Raw genomic sequence first — 21,115 nt, forward strand, 5'->3', positions numbered from 1 at the left:
GGGCAGGGCAGGGCAGGACCGGTCAGCGCCGGGCCGGGTGTCCCTGCAGCCGGGGCCGCCCCCGGCACCGCCCGGGCGGCCGGAACCCGCTGCGGGGACAGCGCGGCGCTGGGGCAGGCAAGGGACAGACAGAAAAAGCCCCCAAAAGCATGTGATGAAGGCCATGGGTAGGAAGTTTTGCACAGTGCAGCTGATCAGGTAACTCCACTGCCCCAACAGCACCCTCTGGAGAAACTCTCTGTTCTTTATACTGAACCTATTGCTAAGCTGTTTGAGCTACACCATGTTCAAACTAGGCCAATCAAGGTGGCATGAATTATACTACAGACAGCAACTCTGTTTGCAGGAAGCTGATACCTGCTGAGTTTATTCACAGGAAGCACCTTTAGCTGTCACTGTCAAAGAGCCTCATCTCACACATTTCTGTACTGGTTTAAAGTGCCCCCAAGTACACAGCTTTTGAGTTTCCATTAGGTGGGTTGTTTTTTGTTGTTTGTTTGTTTATAACAGCATAACAGTCAATAAATTGGAATAATTTTCTCTTGCAACCTATCAGTTGTGATATCAAAGCGAGGTACAGTTAGCAGTAAAACACAAGGCTAACTATGCTGTTCCCACCTTGAAGGGCTGCAAACACTGTTGTTGCAGAGACTATGCTGCAGTTATCTGATAGACCTCCAGCAGCAAGTACAACAAATGCACACAGACCTGCTCAAAACACAGAAGTTGGAGCACTTTCTCAGACATTTGAGCACACCAGTTCATTAGGCTCAGACATATTTAGATCAACACTGTTTTTTGATTTCTTTTTGATGAGTTTTGTCCCAGATTTTGGATACTTTTCCTTGTTATGAATGACCTGGATATACTGGTCATTGCTACTGTTCTGTGGATCACTGCTGGATTCAATGGAAATGGAATCAGATTCTGTTAGAGATTGCTCCAGCTTTTGCTTTGATTTTGGTTTCACACGTGGCTCAGGATAGTTCAGGTGCACTTTCTTGTAAGCATATGGAGGCCTGTCCAGGTCTAGCTCAAAACCATCATCCCAGGATTTGTAATGCACTCTGGCTAGATCCTTGCTCAAAAGAACGGGGCCATCAGCATGTTCCCCAATGTAAAACCGTGGGGCCGGGCGAAGATCGGACAGTGAGCGAGGGCGTTGTGACCTCCTGATGAAGTCTCTCCCGAGTTCTTCGTCCTCCTCATCTTCACTGGGATGAGGGGAATACATCTGGCGTGGTGTTCGAAACACGTACCTTCTGACGTTGTGTGGATACAGCTCGACAATGTCCCTTGGTTCATCCTTTCTGAAGTGCCTTTGGAGTCGGGAGGTAGAACGGAGCGATTTCTTGCGGGACTCGTTTTCATTAACAACATAATACCTGGCAGTGTATGGTCTACGTCCCACAAAAACAGGAGCCCCTACCCCAAGATCATCCAGATTTACCTGCCGAATGCCTTTTCTGAAGAGAGGCTCAGAATGGACATCTTCAGTGTGCTTTTTGAAAGGGACTGGTGTGTAAGGCTTTGTTTTACAGAGCTCACTTGCACTCCCGTGTACAACGCTTGGATACCTTTAGGAAGGGCGAGAAAAGGGAAGGTGATACTGAGATACACACTGATCTATTAATGTAATTAAAGCGTATACAAAAGTCATTGCTCTGGAAGTCAAATACTGGATTTTAAGGAATATTAGACAACATCCATTGTTCCAAATTTTTAGGACGAGTTTGGAAAACATACTCTAGAAATTAGGAGATATATTTGTTCTCCCTGGACAAAGGCAGCAGACACTGCATGTCTCAAGTTACAAACTCATCCCATTTTCTTATTATTCTGAGAATGGTTGAAAAATGCTCTTTATCTGATCACTAGGAAAAAAAACCCAACACAATAATCTTAAAGCACCAGTTTGCTGATGTCCAAAACTGCTTGTCCTACAGCTAGACCTGCACAGGCATTCTGAACAGAGCTCCTTCCCTCTTCAAGTGTTTGGCTTGTTCATGGAAGCAGTATCCTGCACAAACTACCTTAGTTTTATGCCTGAGGTGAAGTTTGGTATTTACATTTGCTTGAGGATCAACTACATCGTTTTGGAAGTGTTACAATCCCATTTCAATTAAGGGTGAGTTAAGGAGGTGGTGTCACTAGCACTCTGAACAGTACCTATTAATTAACCTGCTTTTAAAAAATTCTCAGCTGTCGTCCTGCTCCAGACAGTCTGAGCACAGCTGTTTTGTAAGTAAACACAGGTATGTCACAGAGCTATGGGAATAAGTGCCATTTCAAAACAAAAGCAGTCTTGCCTGTTTGTGATATGATCGCTCCTTGGTTTCTGTACACTTGATACTGAGGGAGCTGGTGTTAAAGAGGTTGCAGTTGTGGGAGTTGCATTGACAGGTCTTGCAACATCAGTTGAGGGCACAGTCTGGGGCACAGACTGGGAAATGGTTTGTATTCTGGTGCCTTTGCTCACAGGAGATTCGAAGTTCAAGACACTGCCGTTCTTTCGGGGAGTCGAGGACCGAAGAGAAGACTCCTGGCTGATAATACCATTTTCTGGCTCTGGTCTCTTGTCATTTCCATCCAGATTTTTTATTCTGGCTAGAAAACAGAAATTATTACAGGAACTGTTCAGGCCTCTAAACTTATTGTGTAAATGCAGTGGCTTAAATTCACCCTTCAGCCTGGGGATCCAATGCTAACAGAACCTTACTGTGTTCAAAAACAGGAACTGGTATCACATGGTGATAAGGGCATGGATCAGCATACGATGGTACACAATGGACATAGTATTGAAAAGCATGGAAAAAACACTGGACATAGCTCTGTAAGATGCCAAAATGGGCAACAAGGCAACGAGTGTCTTTCAAGAGCCCCATTTTACTTCTCACTGTACACCTCTACCAGTATGAAGATGACCAAGTGACTGTGCTGCTCACAGCTAAAAGCTGCCTTTGGTTTCTGTAAGAGAGGAAATCCAACTAGGACACATGCCTCATTGCCCTTAATAGTCACTCCTGAACACTACATTGCTGCAAATCTGGTAATTCCCCGTTTGTGTGTCTGTTGGAGAGCTACAAGGGGGTTACAGTAGCTTTAAGATCTAGCCATTAGGCTATGGAGTCATGTCTTCTCCTTGGTGTGGCAAATTTTCATTTGTTCCTTTCACTGGCAGGAATTAGAAGGACAGCATCTTTGCTGTGGTTGCTCATTGCTAAAATCTAAGACAGGTAAGGAGGTGGGTCAAGTTCCCTCAGGTACAGTAGAGAAGTGTGAAATCTTAATTGGCTATGAAATGTCCAATCCTCTTGGGTTGAATAAGGAGCATTCCCTTCCCGCTTTTCTGCCTACTGCTCTCTGGATCTGCACAAGGTCTGACAGGATTTGAATCATCAGATAATTACATTTTTTAATTTATTCTTTAAATTTAATTGAACTTCCTTGTATGTATGAGAAATCAAAATGGTTTTGTGTCTAACATGCTTATTAATAGTGGCATTTCTGAAGCTCACCAACTTACCTACTGCCATCTGAACCACCTTTTTCTTATCTTCAGTTCTTTCCTAAAATACATTCAGAAGAATGAGAAGCAGTAAATTATTAGAGACAAAATCCACTGCAGTATAAGGATGAATAATACAGGATTGGTTTTACATAGTGAAACACTGAAAGTGACTTTAGAGAATTAATTAGGCCAGTACGTTGCTGAAGACCCACTAAATTACATGTAAAAGTGCTTTGAACTGTACTTACTGTTTGGATCTTCATTCTCAGTTGATTGTTGGTGAATTTTAATGATCTCGCAATACTTTGTAGGTAATAGATTAGCATGCTAGAAGTGAAAGAGGTGATTATGAGCCACATCAAACATTCCTGACACTTTTCCCTCTTAGGGTTTACAAGTCACCAAAGTGATGTGCAGGTTCAGTTGCTGCTTTGCAGCATTTCCTCTACACCATGATAGTGGATCACCACCTTCTTTCAAGCAAACATACATGAAAGAAGTGACACTGAAAACAGGTTCAACAGCACTTCTTTTGGTACCTCTGTTTTTTTGCAGGTCATTTCACTGTGCATGCCACCCTGTGGGCACATCTAGCTTTTGTCTGTTTAAATTCTAGATGTGCTCAAAGTGCTACTTTTGATAAATATTTCCTCTTCTTTTTTTTCCCAGGTCAAGGTTACGGAGCAGAGACACCAGAGTTACAGCTGAGTTTGCACACTCATACCAATGTAATTGTGTTGACCGAGTGGAATAACACCTTGTTTACCCTGGCACAGCCAAGACCTGGCCTGACATCATGCATTACATTGGCTTTCAGATGAACTAAAATCTTACAGCTGGACTTTGTACCACAAACGTTTACATATGTGCTTAGCCATCAGTCTGATGCAGCCAACAGACCTAGTTCAATTTGTAAATATGTTCATATTTACATGGCTAGGACCTTAGAGGAAAAAGTTCCAAATAGGAAGTATTGCATTGGTCTTTTTTATTTGTCTGAAAAGCCCACTGATGGGACAAACCCTGCATTTTTCTGTAGTTTACAGGGAAAAAAAAACAAAACAACAAGACAGAAATAATGCAAGACAAATGGTACTTCACAGAGCAAAGTGAATTTCAAACAGCTCAAAGTAAATACTAATTCCCAGTTGTGAATAATTAGTTAGAAACTAAAGTAAGAAAGAACTTCCACTGGAAGGTCTGCAGCAAGTTATATTACATCAACACTTCAGAGCAGATCTTCATAATTGATTTATCTTGTCAGAAATGAGGATGACTGCATAGCTTCTTTAAATGACAAACTGAGCCCTGTTCACAGTCATAGACTGAACTAATGACCATGAGGAAATGGAAAATTAATTTCTGAGGAGCTCTTGTGAGGGAAGAAGGATCTTAAAACTTCCTAGAACCAGCAGCACTTCAAGTTTTTACACAATATAGCCAGTTTGCTCTAACACAGTGAGCCAGAATGAGACATTCCTTTTGAAAACATGATTATGATCTTTTTTGAATAATCTCGAATATTCCCATCTGATTCATACAGTATATATTCAATAAGGTGTTTTGGTTTGTTTTTTTTATTTTTTATTTTTTCAGTTGTGCTTAATAAAATTACAATAATGCAGTGCTTACATCCTCAGTATCAACATTTGACTCTCCGGAGATAAAGCCAGTATTAATACAATCTATTTAACCTGCCTGTGAAAAACAAAGTACTTACAATAAAAGCAGTAGTGCAGGGAGGACAACAACAGGACTGCTGATGTAAGTCATCACTGTGTTGAACCATGTGGGAAAATCATTTCGAATAGTTTCAGAAACAATATCATATATTTTTTCCTGCCCACTACAAGAGAAAAAAGAAATAAAAAAGAAGGTAAAATTAAGTTGTAAGAAATCCTAGGTACATGATTTTTTTTTAAGCAGTGCTGTACTGAATAAACAGAGTTTTATCTAAAACTGCTTTGGAACAGTACAGTGAAAGGAGAAGGTAAAAAAACAAAACCAAAACCAAATGAAAACCCAACCAAACAAGCCCAAAGCAATGCAGCTTGCTCATCTGTCACTTTTAAATATTTTTTCCTAAGCACAAAAGCATTGGCCAGGCTCGGAGGGTACTTGAATTGGGACAAGATGGTGATGTACATTACATGACCATAAAATAGGTGGACTGTGTGTATAAAACAAAAGGTTGAGCTTCACTCAGAACATTAATATATTCACCTCATTAAAATGTTGGCAGCAGAAAGACTGTCCAGTCTATAAACTTTAAAAAAGCAAACACAAAAAAAACAAAAACCAAAAGAAGGGTAATTTGGACATTATTGAACCTGAAGAATTTATTGTGAGAGGGTGAAATAAAATAATTGCAACACCCTTTAGTCCATGATAACTCACCTGAAAGGACCACAGCTTGAAGATGGCCTATAGCGGGCGATAGCAAAAATTGTTGGCAACATGCATAGGAACAACATGAACAGCAACATGGCCAGGTAAAAATTATTGGATCTGCAAGAAGGCATAACATGTTTCAGATTACATTAATCAGAGAGAAAAACAGAGGCAACATGAAAGATCCAAGTCTGGATCTAGCTAACAAGCTCAAGATCTACATTTTTCAAAGATCAAAATCATTCTGCTATGATTAGAAAGTCTGAGCAGAGCCAGTTTAAACAGACTCTTAATGATCAAAATCCTATTTGCACAGCTTTCCAGATCCACTGCTGCAGCCAGACAACTGTTTATAGCACCCCTCTGCAAAACCTGACCTTACTGCCCAGCTGTGCTGTGGGAGAAAAAGAACAGTGGCAGAAGTTGATTCGTCTTCAAAACATGTCAGAAAGAACTGATTCTTAAGGTTTAGAGATGATCTAAATTATTTCCATTTTGAATAAACAAGATATTCATCACGACAGAAGGAACTATGGGGAATTCTGTTGTGCAATGCAACAGACAGAATCAAATACTTCACAGTTTTCAGAGAAAGAAACATCAAGAAGTAGGACTTGCAACAGTCAACACATGGAAGTTACCGAGCACAATCAGATTCAGCCTAAGAATATTCCCTGACATATTTTTCAGTTCTTGCCTATCTTTAACTAATCTGCCTTTGCAAACCCTCCACTTTCTCAGTAACTATGGTATTTTCACAGGCCTTTGCTATCAGCATTACAGTCAAATATGATTGTCAACTTTCATAGCTAAAACCTCCTGTCATTTTGTTCCCATGGACAGAAGGCATTTCCAGTGTCTGCATTGTATTTATTCTTTATCTTTTGTTGTTATTTTGACTAACCGAGATGCTCTGAAGACCTGCTGGTGTGGCACGTTACACGTTAACACAGCCCAGCTCCTCAGGTACATGAGTCCAATCAACTTGAGAACATTGAAAGCTGGTAAGCAAGGTGAAAAGAAAGCTCCCATCCTGGAAAAATAAATATCATTTCAGTGCTCAGTGTTGTCAGAAGAAATTTTAATAGCAAAAGAACATATGAAAAAATCCAAACAGGTAAAAAACAGATCACTATGAACAGGCAATCTCTTATGAAAATAAGGTAAAAAAGGCAGCATTACTAATATCCTATTTGAACACATTTCATTGGAAATTATATGATTGACTTAGTAATCAGCCAACAAAGGACAAGAAAACTTCTGGACAACATACCAGATCATTCCTTGGTTGTAGACCAAGTGCAATACATTCTCTGCAATTTTGAATTCTCCATATTCTGGCTACAAGAAACACAGTGTAGGTTTAAAGTCTTGTCTTAATATTTTCTTTTTTTCTTCAGGTAATTTATTAGAAGCATTTGACTGAATTAGTTTCCAGACAGCACATGGCCTGAAAAGTCCAGATCAAATACCAGCTTTTGGCAGGCTGTGGGAACACAATAAAACCTACTCTGCAGCAGAGGATTTAAATAATCTAATTATTCTTTAGTTTACTTCCCTTTGTTAGTTAAGGACAGAGACCAGTCTTCAGGGTTTCATGCCAACAGCTTCTTGATATACCAGCTACTACTCACCATCATTTCTTAAAGGGCTACATGCTTTTGGGTATTGCTTCAGGAACCACTATCTACATTATGGGCAAATGTTACACCCATGGAAAAGAGGATGTGGGGAGCAATGCTATGGCCTCTGTCTCATCTTGGACTCTGGGACTGCTCTGTAATCTCATTTTGGGAAAGATAAAGAGGTTCTTGCACCACAGCCATGCCATCCAGGCTTGAGAAAAACATCCAGTCTCAGCATTTACCCTGTGGCCTCCAAATTAAACTGTATAGCTACACATTTGTAGATGTGTGCTACCAAGAAAGTCTCTACCTGATGAAAAGGTTTAAGGGAGTTCAATACCAAGAGACGGAGCCTACCTATCTTGAGCAATTTAGTTTGATAAAATAAAGACTGTACTTACAAACTTGCTCTCTAGATCCCAGCACCAGCAATCACTTAAATATCGGACACACAGTCCACGGAAAAAATCAATTAGCAGGATACTTGCCACTGTGAAAATCATGTCGATAATGGAAAGCTTTAGCATCTCCTGAAATACATATTGTTCACACATACTGAGTCATTCTGGAAGCAAATAGACTGCATATGGCTCTTTTACATTTATACTTCTATTTTGACTCAAGCTTAGCATCCTGATGAAATATTATTTGAATATATACATTATTTCCTTTTAAGCTTTTCCCTCACTTGCCGTTGTTCTAGCAATCAAGCTGCCAGTGTACCTTCTATTACTTACAGCTATAAAACTCTGGTCACAGTAGCTTCAAACTCTCTTTTTAATGAGTGATTTGAAAATTTATCTAAATAAACTGAAATGGGTTGTGGGTTTTTTTTTCTGTTGTACTCAATGCTTTATTATACAGACTGTTGTAGTACATACTTGCTGAGTGCTAAGAAAACTATATACAAACCCAAAACCAATGGCAGTAGGAACATCAAGCCATAAAAGAGACCTTTTTAGTGCTTAAAAATGAATGGGGTTAATCTATATTTAACTGAGCTTTAAAACCACACAATTAAATAGAAAAATATTAAGTTCCAAACATCTCTGGCTTGTTCTGGCAAACAAACACAAAATAAAGGAAACCCATGAATGCCAATTCTATAAATTTCCTGATGTCTATATAATAGGGAGAGGGGTATCCAATAATAGAAATCAGCCTTTCAAACCTAGGAAGGAACTTCTGCTCCAGATGATTAAACAAGATCCTTGCTCTGGAACAAGGAGCTCAGCAGCCAGAAGCATGCTGGCATCATTCTTAAGCCAGTGGCCTAGAAATAAGTGCCACAGTGACAGACACCAAAGTACCTTGGATCAAATTACATCCTTTGAATTTTATGTGGTTAAAATTTCACTCTTTATCTGTTAGTGCCATTGCTAGTTACTCAAAGTAAAGGCCACAAGTGATGTTTGGGAATACATAGGGAAACAAAAGTGTTGCATTAAGTCTGCAGAATTTTTGCAACCTGACTGTAGCAAAATGCATTCATGGCACTGCCAGCCAACTGGCTCCATTCTGATGAACTGACAGTGTTTTGAAACCTTTTGTTGTTGTCCTCTTTCTCTCTGAAAAAGTGAAGAACTCTTGATTCTCTAGTGATTTACTGAGGCAGAACGAACAGAGAATTGAGACATCCTGTCCTAGTGACAAAGAGCATGATCTCAAGCTTGGCTTGGGTCTGCATCCCCATCTATCCAGGCAGCAATCTGCATCTGCACAGGGTGTGTGTCACTGTCTATACATTTTTATAGATACCCTCAGCATGGGTTTAACAGGATGCATCCTACTAAAGCAGGATCTGTATCACACGTCTGGAGAGATCTGCCTGTGAAAAGCTGAAGACTGAGACTGAAGCCTGGCAAAAGAACATTTGTACAACACTAAACACATTGTAGAGACTGAACAAAAAACAAAGCTTGCATCTGTGGCCAAATCACTTGGCATAGTCTTTGCTCTTTCTACCCAATCCTTAGCTAAATTCTGGAATTTATACAAAACAAAGATCTAAAACTGAACACAACATGATTTTCATTCTTTTGTCAAATGTAGATTAGAAAATAGAAAGAAATAGAAAGAAATAAAGAAAATAAGAATAAAACAATTACATACTTGACCAACATACGTCTCCCAGCACTGATCCTGTGGGTTCTGGGTGTTTTGGTCCATGAAATGTGTTTCATTAATCAGGGGGGTAGAGACTGTGAAGCCCTGAGTGTGACTCTCTTTTGCTATGATGGTGCCATTTGTTTGTACATAAGGAGTTGTAGAAAAATTGTCTGCGTTATAAGGAGTTTCAGCTGCTAAGGAGCTGGTAGAATTACTTGCATTGTTGTGGTGAGATTCCTGAAATAATAAAAGTCCCAAAAGCTACTTTTTCAACATCCAATTATCCTAATAAAACTACAAGTGGTTGTAAATGGACATACAAACTAAAACTTTACAAACCTATAAAACTGTAATATATTTTAATCTATTTCAAACAAATTTTTATCTGACTTCACACATAACACAATAAATTGAGTTCTATCTATAGTCTATTACCTTACACATCAGAAAACATCAAGTTCAACTTACATTTAAACTCATACTGTCCACTTTATCCAGGAGAGCAATGATTAAACTGTAGAGGTTTCCCAAGTATAGAACAAGAACCCTGAAAAGAAAAATAAGATACTTCTCATCCATTCACTGCTTTGGCTGGTTTAAACATGCGACCAGAACACATCTCTCCTCTTCCTTCCCTTCTTCCCACTATTTTCTACAATGCATAGTGCCCATACCTGGCAAGCTGGAAGCGAAGAGTGGTCCTTGGGTGATACATCTCCAGAGCTGCTACAAGTTCAAAGGCAGAAGGGGCAATCATTGTAATCAGGGACACAACGACACTTACCTACAGGACAGAAAGACACAGCATTTTTGTAACTTTGTATGTAGATCTGTGGTGCATTAACTGCTGATTGGAATACTGCTGATGTGCATATATTGGTCATTGCTTTTCTTGGAGGACATGCTTTTAAAGGTTATTACTGATGTTAGCAATAGCAGTAGTCATAATCCAAAATTATAAATCTGGAATACCACTCTGGAATCTTTACTTTAGATGTTCTAGGTTTAAAGTTAATTATAAGCTTGACATGGGAAATATGAAGCCAGCATCTTCCTCTGAAATGGATGAGTAGCTTCTCCATACCTATTCCCTTCCTTCCTGTTGTCAGTATCCACCCATTCCTCTCAATGAAATATTCACCAACAATTCAGGAGCCCCCAGCTGAAGTCCATAGCTATTATCAAAGCCGATTCCTTTCCTAGTCTGGTGGCCGAGCGTTTACTCAGATCGGTCATGGGTGCAAAAGTAGATTTGTAAGTGACAGGAGAGTTAATGCTTTGTCCTCACTGAGCAGGGGCCAGCTAGAACTGCAGTGTGTGAAATGGGGCCCTGCAGCAGCCCCCTGCCTACTTCAGCTCTGCTAACACGTTGCTGCAGTGCAGAGGCAAGTATGTGGAGAGAGATGCAGGTAACCACTACTCTGCCCTCTCAGTCCTCATTTCTCCTCACTCATCTCTTGCCATTTACACCTCAGTGTACACTGTGAGTACAGAGAGCCATGAGACAAGAATCCTCCTAACACAGAGGTGACAGAAAGACAGTGTACCTCATTTTTTTCCCAAAGAGTCAATTCCTTTTTGGTACGCTCTAACCTTTGGGATCGGTCCACGACAAAGTAGATGATGTAAATACTTCCAGCAAGTGAGAGAAGCACAAGGATGTTGGCAATAATCCTTAAGCTTATAGTCACTGCCCTGAGGGGGGGGAAACAAAAGACACAATCAATACAGCATGTTGTCTTATGACACCAGGGATCTTTTCTAACGGTGGTTTTAGAAACTATCTGCATTGAAAAAGTGCTTTGAAAAGTGTTTCTGGTCTTATATACATACAAGTTTTTGCTTTTCTTCTTTTCTTGCTCTTCCAATATAGCTTCCTTGAAAGAAACACAGCATTACCATTTTAATAGTGTTCAGCAAACATAATGCACATAAGCTTTCACAGAAAGTGTCAAGTATGCTAATAAAAAACAAAATACGAAAAAAACCCAAACAATAAGAAATGCAAGGGAATGATTGGGAAGACTGATATAACTTACAGATTAACAAACAAATCAACTTCAAACAATTTGAAAGTCAGTTGCTCACCCTAATGCTGTTAACTATGGCAGCAGCTTTGCTCTCTGCAGCCTCAGGGTTTCCTATTAAATAGTCCCAAGCACAGAACAGTCTCCAACAGAAAGTGTAATTTTCATCAGAGGCACTTGCTAAACTCATTCTTGAGTTCTTTGCCATTCTGTGGAGAAACAACAAATATTCAAATGTTGTTAATGTATGAAGATTAATATGAAGGAAATCACTGGTTTGGTTCATACTTTTCAGATGTCTACACCATTAAAACTACCAAAAGTTTGCAGCAATTAGCATCATTGTTGGCAGCTTTCTGAAGGAAATAAAACAGGGTGAGGTTCAAAGCATGAACTTCAGTTTTGTTCTAGTGTGGAAGTGACTCACTATGGAAGGGAATTTACAGTTTTTATAGCTGACAAATAAAGCAAATAAATCTTACTATAGCTGTGGACTTAAAACTATTCCAGTTTTGCAATCTTCAGGTAGGATCCAGCTGCAAGACACTATCACTGAGAGACCTGTCACTGGGATTATAGGCAAGTTTGGAAAAATGAGTGATCGTGCACAAGATCTGTTTTCTGTGTTGCTTTCAGCCTCAAAACATGTTATTGTCAAATAGAAACTATTTTACAGATCTTGGGAAAAAGAAGAAAACTCCACTTACTCAGATAGTTAAGATGGCAGAATACTGCAAAGTGTAAGGAAAGAAATGAAGATTAATACCTTATGAAATAAAGGGCATCCAAAAGGACAACCTTAACAGGGGAACTATAAGCAGCTAAGCAAAGAGTCAGTGAGCCAAGACAGAAGAAGAGCTAATCATATCCAGGAACTGCAGATGTGTAGATCAGTGTCAAACACACCAGTGACCCTTGGCACAAGGCAGCAGGCAGAAAAAAAAATGAAAAGGAAAGGCTTCAAAACTAAGAGTTATTATAAGCAGTGCTAAAAACTGAACTGCACTGTACTAGATAAACTGGTATCCAGAAGGGAAGGGAACGCCAGGAGAGGACAGAGTGACCTTGCTCCTCTCCAAGCATTGCACATTGCTAGGTTTATGGGCAGTGCTAGCAGTCTTGCTCTCTCTCCAAATAACTCCTACCCTCAGCCATTCAGCAGCAAAGGAATTAAGCTCACATTCCAACACGATGCCAAATACTGGCTGAAACAATGCAAATGATATTTCAAATATGAAAATTCCATCCTAAGTGTATTTCAATATGTGGGAATTGTAATAGTAAAATATAAATTTCTGTCCTAGCAATACATGTACCAGAAAGAGCTTCTGTGAGTGCCAACCTCACACTATACAAATGCAACAAACACATCATCTTCCTTGCTGCCCTCCTTTTATAGACTGAGAAACTGAAGAGAGAGTGAAGATAAATGATAGCAAGAGAAGGAGCAATCTAGAATTAAACTCAACCTGTCTCCCTGGGATTAGCAGACTTGAACAGGTCAATAGATCTATGCAGAATAAATACAGATGAAATGGGATAAAGGTACCATTAACAATGGCCTGAACACCCATCTTATGGACAGCAAGAAATGGGAAATCTTACTTTTTTAAGAGAATGATGAAGCTGTAAACAAACACTGCCATCCCAACGAGGAAGTAGGCAAGAGGCAGCCGGTATCCAGCTTTCCCAATCTTCCTGTCATGACCGTAGTAGCCATAAAACAAAACTGAGTACTGGAGGTAGCCCTGCAAAGACCAGAGCCCATCAGTGAGAGCAGTAATGAATGGTTATGACAGAACAGTGACAGCAAAACAAGAAAAAGTGGTTTCAGTCCTTGCCCCAAGTGACCAAATGGTGTCCAGGTCCTGCGCAGATTTCATACGGTCCTTGGGAATGGTCTTGCTGACTGTGCTGCCAAATGGTTTTCCAGCCAGAAGCTGGGGGGGAAAGAAAAAAGAGAAGAGGCTTGAGGAGCTGTCCTGGGGCTGAAGAACCTGCCCAGAACTGCCCCCAGGGATGGCACTGCCAGGACAGTGAGGATTGGGTCATTCCTTGTCCTAAACTAGAAACTCCATGAGAAATCCTGCACACATTCTCCACTAAACCAGAGGGATTTTTGCTATCTGTGGTCTCCCTGTGGAGAAATTTAGTGCTGTCTAGACATCTTCAAAAGGGCTGAGAGAGGAAAAGAGAGATCAACTAAACCCATTAACAAAATATATTTAAATTTTATGTTTGTTTTAATTTAAGCATTTTTAAATGAAATATGACGGTGTTTGATCTCAAAATAGTATTTCAAGTTTAAATATACTTTTCCTTAAAAATGTAAAAACTTTTATTTCAGTTAACTTTTTTCTTTTGTTTAGCCAATGAAAAGAAAAAATTTGATATTCCCATGTTTTTTTATAATGTTATTAAAGCACGAGGCAAAATAATATTTATGAATAATTAAGAAAGTTAACAAAATAGCCTTACTTGCATGCAAGAACTAAACCAAGTTGTGGCTGTTCAGAATTCCTAGCAAATTATTTCTAATGGACAATAATCCAGCATCTGGAGAGGGATGTTATGTTTTTCTGCCTGTAAATGACACTAACAGGACTTGAGTGTACTCTGCACCAACTACAGCTTTTAGGATTTGGTTCTCCACTTTAGTAATTGGATACAAACATATTATTCTGTAAAAGCATTAGTACCACGTTGACAAAATACCATCTCTAGCACTAATAGCAAAAATCTCTTATACTTCGGCAGATAAAAACCCTCTTAAAAGGGGAATTTATTTTAAATAATTTATTTTAGTTGTACATTTCAAATTGATGTATGCCTTTAAGCATGGCATTTGTTTAATACAGATAGGAAAGTGCAACAGTAAGTATTTTTCTGTAAATATTAACACCATGTGCTCACCTCTGGTAAGACTACAAAGGCTCCAGTCATTATGGTAAGTACAATATTGATTCCAAATAGCCATCTCAAGAAGATGAAGTAAGAGGCAACTCCAGACCCAAAATGACCTTAAACCATAGAAAACAGTTATCTGAACTACACAGTCCATAAAAGCTCATATAATTTATTCATGAAGTATTAGTCTAATAATAAAACACAAGAAAAACCCTTCTTATTCACTCAGGACACACCAAAGTAGAGAAAATGTTAACACATCATTGAGGAAAATATAATTCCCACAGAAACTCTGTTGGGGAGATCTCATGATTACCAGCAGCATTTAGGCAAGAAGCTGCTATGCTGGGTGACACCACCCATCCATGTTCCTTCACCTCTGAAGCACAGAAGTATGACCTCACTGCTGGTGTCATGGTAAGGGCTGCTTTGGTTCGATACAAGACTCAAGGGCTGGTGATGCAGATTGCAACCACACATAACCCTGGGCAAGGCCAGGGAAGTTGGTCCCAGTATGCCACCCAATGGACTGTGATAAAGCATCACCAAATCTTGGCCACATTTCCAGAACCACAATGGGACAAATTTGACATTTTAAAAGTTACTTCCAACTAAGACTGTAAATGAAAGCTGTGCAGGAAGCAGGAAGAGAAAGAAAAGATTTAAATGAAAATGTCACTGCTGAAAGTTTGCATTTAACTCTCTCCCAAATATTATTGAATTCAGTCAATTAAAAAATGAACCTTAAGACCCAGCATTTTAGCAAGTGCTTTGTTGATAAATGCAGTTAAATCTTTATACTTACTCTCAATTTTCTTTATTCTCATTTCCCAAGGAATAAAGATGACCACAAAATTATATGCAAGTCGAAGAAACTTCCTCCAAAGCTGAGAAAAAAAAGAAGACAAATGAGAAATATGGCACTTATATGTGCAAAAAACCCCAACAAAATAGAGTATTTTTCTCTTATCTGTTTCATCTTGTAGAACAAGAAATATGACAAACATTACTAAGAACTTAGAGCACATCTGTGGGTAAGGTGGACAAAGCAAACCATGGCGGGCTTTATAAACACACAACACGTGAGGGACACAGGAGCCCTTGACTCTGATTATCAGCCAAATGCCAATAAGTATGAGAAAAATGCCCTTTATTCACCTCTGAGGGTATAGTCAGGAGCCACCAATCTACATCTTTTACACCTAAAGAGCATGAAGAACCCAGGCAAGGAAGCAGGTGCCATTCCATCACCTTCTCCGGGGCTGGGGGCTGCAGAGGGGAGGAACTGCAGAGCAGGCCCTGGCAGCAGAAGCTGGATACTTGATCATCCAAGCTGGGTACTGCTGGGGTACAAGCCTCCCTGCAATTTATGAGGGAATCCTGCTGCCCTACACATAATAAATTTGATTTCTAGGACAAACAAATGAACTTTGAGTTTAAGAGAAGCAGAATGCCAGTTTTTCTTAGAGGAAAAACAAGCTTTCTCACTGAACAACAGCAAATTAAAAGACTATATTCTCAGCTCTGTGTACTAGAGCTGACACCTGAAGAAAACCAGTGGTTATATCTCATGTGGTCTTTATTCAACCTCCATTTTTTGCATGGTCAGAGGAAAGCATCTTCCTGCACAAAGTGGGAGAAGAAAAAAAATATCTGCATGTGCAAAACTAAGTGCAGATTTTGTTTTCTTGAGTTAGAGCTATAGCTTTATGATATCAAGAGAACAATAATGTTTGTATATCATGCATTATAAAGTATTTTTACTGCAGCTAGATGTTTGAAGCCTCCTACATTTTAGTCAGCAGCAGTGTCAGTATTGTATCATGCAATCTAATCTCCTAAAACCGAAGAGAAGTAAATAACATTTTAATGACTGAATATATCAATCTCTTTGGCCAAAGTTAATTACATTTTATGGGAGTATGAGTGTTTTCTTGCATGAACAGGACATGTTTTAATTAAAGAAACAGTTGATGATGTGACTGGCATGGGAATTGTGAGGATTACTACTTTAATTTGAGAACAGGGTTCACAAGGCTCAGAAAGGAATCAAGCAGCTTGTACTGCAGATTTATCAAGTATACAGAGGTAACACATGGGAGTAGTTCTTGTTAAACTTATAAGTATATAGTTACCACCTCCTTTCCTACCCTACTGCATACCTGAACAGGTAATTTATACTCAGAATCCAGAATACGGGTATCTGACATTAATTGCAAATGTAATAAAACCCAACACAAATATGAAAAAAAGAAACGGAACAAAAAGGAAAAGTGCTGCCAGTGTCAAAAGAGTAAAAGTATTTTAACTTAAATTTTCATAGACAATAGCATGATTGTGCTGTCCAGTTATGAACAGTGTGTATTTTCCCAGTTTTAAAAAGTTATTGAAAAATGTATACACTTACAGCTGCATTTTGTTCTTAGCACTATTTGTTCTACTATTGAATTCTTAATTTTAATGGTGTAATACTTGTTTTGCTGTGCTACAATTTTTGTCACCATGATATTTTCAGAGAAAATAAGTGAAGATGAAGCCTTTACAGAGAAAATAAAAATACAGCACATTCTGTTGCATCGTGCCCTGACGTAAAGACTATATTCTCTAAATTGTGCCAAGAAAAAACAATACGGTTCCCCTACATGAGTGATGCTAATTGACTGCTGAATTATATCCCTGTGGTGAATATCTTCAAGAAAACACACACAATAATAGCAATTAGAAGCAAGAGAAGAAGAATAGAATATAAGCAATTAGATTAGATACAAACTTTTATTCATTGCAAACTCTAAGATGAAAGACTGCCTTACAGGAAGGGGAATATGAACAAGCCATTTACTGACATGTATTGCGGACCCTTAGCATTTTCCTTTCTCAGCAACATCCTAGTTCCTCTCAAGTAAAAGGCAAAAACCAGTATTTACTTTAACAGCCTCCTGCTTCCACTGCATTTGCCACTCACACAAAGGCAGCACAAGGAAAACTGACACCTTCCTACCTCGGGCTGACATAACAGAACAGCAGATACACGTCACCTTTCATTGCTTATTTGAATAAAATGAATAGTCTTCCATTTTATAGTTACAAAACTGCCTTTTTGAATTAAGATAAGTTGCATCATTGGAAGTCTCATTATGATGATAAAAATACTCTTAACTGCTTAGATGATTAAAGCTCTCTTCTCTGCTGGTTGCATATTAGTGACAATTTCCTACATGTTATTAATTTCTAGCAACTAGGGACAGGGTCTGTTTTCAGTGGTGTAAATAGATTTCCTAAGGACAGATTCAAATTCTTTTAGTATCATGCAAGCAAACCCTTTTTAACAATATTTCTACCATAAGCTACTGTAGGATTTTCTTCCAAACTAAAAGCTAGACACATTTTTCATATTAAACTATCAAACTGTGGCCCCACACTCTGGAGAAAAAGCTTTTCAGAGAATATCAACATTGTGTTGTTCATAACCCATTCCCAACTGCCCTCCCTAGCAGTCATCAATGTTTGTATATTATTTGACATTCATCCCTCAACACATCGAATTAGTCTGCAAAAATGTAATTTTTTTTTTGTAGTCACAATAGGGGGGGGTGGGGGGGGGGGGAGGAAAAAAGAAAAAGCTTTTCAGAGAATATCAACATTGTGTTGTTCATAACCCATTCCCAACTGCCCTCCCTAGCAGTCATCAATGTTTGTATATTATTTGACATTCATCCCTCAACACATCGAATTAGTCTGCAAAAATGTAATTTTTTTTTTGTAGTCACAATAGGGGGGGGTGGGGGGGGGGGAAGGAAAATAAGAAGCTTTTAACTGCTTTCTCCTCCTTCTGCAGAGTCACCGAGTTCGAGGTCAGGACTGCAGAGCAAACATACCCTTCTGTGAATGAGAACTGCAGGTAACTCTTGGTACAGAAAAGAGCCACAATGTAAGAAAAAGCAGCTGTACCTCAGCACCAGCAGCTTGGTAACCTCTTGTTCTCGTGAGTCTCCCTTCATACTTGAGCACGATCTCCTTCGCCTGCCTGCACAAAAAGGTGAAAGTTCATTCTCATTAATCCTGTTACTCAGAGCCCCTTATTCTGCACAAGCAGCAACTTGCCAAGTTGTCAAACACTCTGAAATACAGTTGTAGACTGTCTCACATGCAATTACCTTGGAAATGGCAGCCTGTTTTTACTTTTTGGGACAGAGAGAAACAGTTTAAAAATATTACTGAGTATTACCAACGGCCTTTCCTTAGACCTCTGAATAGCTGACACACCATTTCAACAGTTGATAGCCAAAGCCTGTTTCCGTGCTCTCTCTTCTGTGCAGTGACTGCCTGAAGGGAGCTACGGGCATGCACAGGAGACACCTTCACCTACAGCCCTCCTGCCCCAAGGCTGCTGCCTTCAGCCAGCTCTCAGATCTGGTCAGAGCATCCTCATGGCAGTTTTTCCCAGCAGCTCTTAATCATTTCTGTGCACAATCCCTTCGAGCTTACACTGAAAAACCTCTGAGGCTGGAAACTGCTTCAGACACAGTAAGTACTTCACTGTCACAGAAGCCTAAACTCCTTCATGCAAACATGGTTACCTGAGCACCCTCAGCTTCTGCCTCATCGGCCACGGCCGGCAGCGGATGTTGGACATAATCTCCTTCTGGTACTGGATGTTCTGAAAGATCTGCTCTGGGTCATGGCTCTCAGCCTTTTCTTCACCAATATCATCGTCGGAGTTGCTGGCAGCCCAGCATATACCCCACAAGAGGAAAAACAAGACAAATTATTCCCAGTAAACTGTTGATTTGCACAGGTCCAACTTATTAAAGCAATGTAAGAGCAATGAGCTAGGGAACCCACACAACCTTATTGCTTTACAGTAGACAAACAATCTGGATGATTTCCCCATCTCCAGGATGCGCCTCTTTTCCTTCCCACTACTTGCTGCTCAGTCATAAATTATTCCTGCACTCCATCACAATCCCAGTCTTCTCTCCAAGCACTTCCAGCCATACGGCTTGTACATCATCCTAGCAAGACACATTGTATATTTCTCTGGAACAAAGAACTGTATAAACATTTCCAGCAAGAGCAGTTAACGTTCATTTATTCAGTGTGTGGTGTTGGCCTTTTAGTTTGATTGTAAAAATGATAAAATATTTCCATGTTAGAAGGGAAGGAACAGATGCTTAGAACACCATCACCCTTCGTTCCTGCTCCCTGCTGAGGGGGACAGGAGTATGAGACCCCGTACACCAGGAATTACTCATCCCTGTAGAAAATTAATGTGCTTTGATGTAGATTTCTGTGGATGATTATTAAATCATCTTTTCTTTTGTTGTCACCACATTTGCTAAGCTGCAGCTCTCTTAGTTCTCTGTTTGAAACAGGGCAGTTCATGTGAAACAGCAGCAATATTTGTTCTTGCAGAGGCTTGGGTCTAAAATCCTGTAGAAACTGTTTCCCCTAAAGGAAATGCTGAGATGTGAAGTCCTGCAACAATCACCATCTTGGAAGTTTTCTAATTGCATCACTATATACTTGTTGAGCAAGTTCTCTCCACTTTTGTTTTAAATAAAACTCCAACTTTTAATCACTTACAAATAAACCATTACCTAAGAACATACTTCATCAGACCACTGATCCATCAATCCACAGTCCTGTCCCCTCAGTCACAGGTGACATTTAAGGGAAATGTTACAATACACAGGAAAAGCATAGAGAGGTTTCTTACCCTGCTACACCCTGAACTCACCAGAGTTAACTGCTTTCTGTGCAGTGGTTACGTTGCAGTACGAAACATGACTTTTGTAAAAAAAAAGAGAGGTATAATATACACCTAAATACAGAGAGGAGTGATTTTTCTCATGCTGCTTTTCACGTTACTAGACTGCCTAAGGGAAAAGAGAAGATCCCACCTCTGCACTAGCTAGGCAAGGCAGATTTGCACATCAGGAGAGAAGAGGGTGCCCTACCTGTGGGGAGGCTCCTGGTAGGTGTAGATGCCGACCTGCCGCTTCACCGCGCGGTGCTTCTTGCCGGTCTTGGCTGCTGCTGCCATGGGGGCAGGTGGAACCGCTGCGCGAGAAGGAAGCCGTGAGTCAACGGGTCAGATGTCTCAGCAGCAGCCAAATGTTATTAAGTAGAGAGCAGGGAGCAGCGTGAGCCCTGCTCAGCAGAGGAGGCTGCGCCTGGTGCTCCAGCCCTGCTGAGGAGCTGCTGAGCAGGGCCTGTGAGCCTTAAAGCGGCAGCACAAGGCAGCCCAGCCCACCCTTGGCAGCCCCTGCCCACCCTTGGCGGCCCCTGCCCGCCCCGGAGCGAGACAGGGAGCAGAGTCCCAGGCCGTGCCAGCTGCAGTCCCTCATTCGGAGCCAAGTTCCCCTTCTCACGGCTGAGGTGTTCCCTCCCACCGCGCCAGGCCGGCCCGCTCTGGGTGATGTTTCCACTGGATGCCCTTGGACATCCTGCAGACATCTCTGCTTCGACTGCTTGAATGTTATTAGCTCGAGAAAAGCAAGACAGTTTGCATTTTGGCCTCAACTAACAGAGAAAAATACGTCGTC

The 21,115-nt window shown here is 40.2% G+C and overlaps 2 protein-coding genes across 2 annotated transcripts in view; both read right to left on the minus strand.

Annotated features, from left to right (window-relative positions):
* STARD5 (StAR-related lipid transfer (START) domain containing 5) overlaps window positions 1–285 on the minus strand; it is a 4,416-nt gene extending 4,131 nt beyond the window's left edge. Inside the window, exon 1 of the mRNA XM_010004077.1 lies at window positions 281–285. Within this exon, the coding sequence (XP_010002379.1) occupies window positions 281–285 (5 nt within the window). The remainder of the gene's footprint in view (window positions 1–280) is intronic.
* Window positions 286–739: 454 nt separating this feature from the next.
* Window positions 740–20,613, minus strand: TMC3 (transmembrane channel-like 3). Its single transcript, XM_010004079.1, has 22 exons — window positions 20,528–20,613; window positions 19,148–19,291; window positions 18,519–18,594; window positions 15,376–15,457; window positions 14,577–14,683; window positions 13,505–13,603; window positions 13,269–13,411; window positions 11,725–11,872; window positions 11,470–11,513; window positions 11,184–11,331; window positions 10,311–10,420; window positions 10,105–10,183; window positions 9,640–9,873; window positions 7,929–8,057; window positions 7,176–7,243; window positions 6,807–6,935; window positions 5,909–6,019; window positions 5,232–5,357; window positions 3,760–3,838; window positions 3,527–3,569; window positions 2,310–2,607; window positions 740–1,577 (listed from the first exon to the last, which is right to left on the minus strand). Exons 1-22 carry the CDS (start codon window positions 20,611–20,613, stop codon window positions 740–742), a joined length of 3,321 nt encoding a protein of 1,106 aa, XP_010002381.1.
* Window positions 20,614–21,115: the final 502 nt, after the last annotated feature.

This window comes from Chaetura pelagica, unplaced genomic scaffold, assembly GCF_000747805.2.
Source record: "Chaetura pelagica isolate M959 unplaced genomic scaffold, ChaPel_1.0 scaffold428, whole genome shotgun sequence".
In the NCBI taxonomy this organism is placed as follows: Eukaryota; Metazoa; Chordata; class Aves; order Apodiformes; family Apodidae; genus Chaetura; species Chaetura pelagica.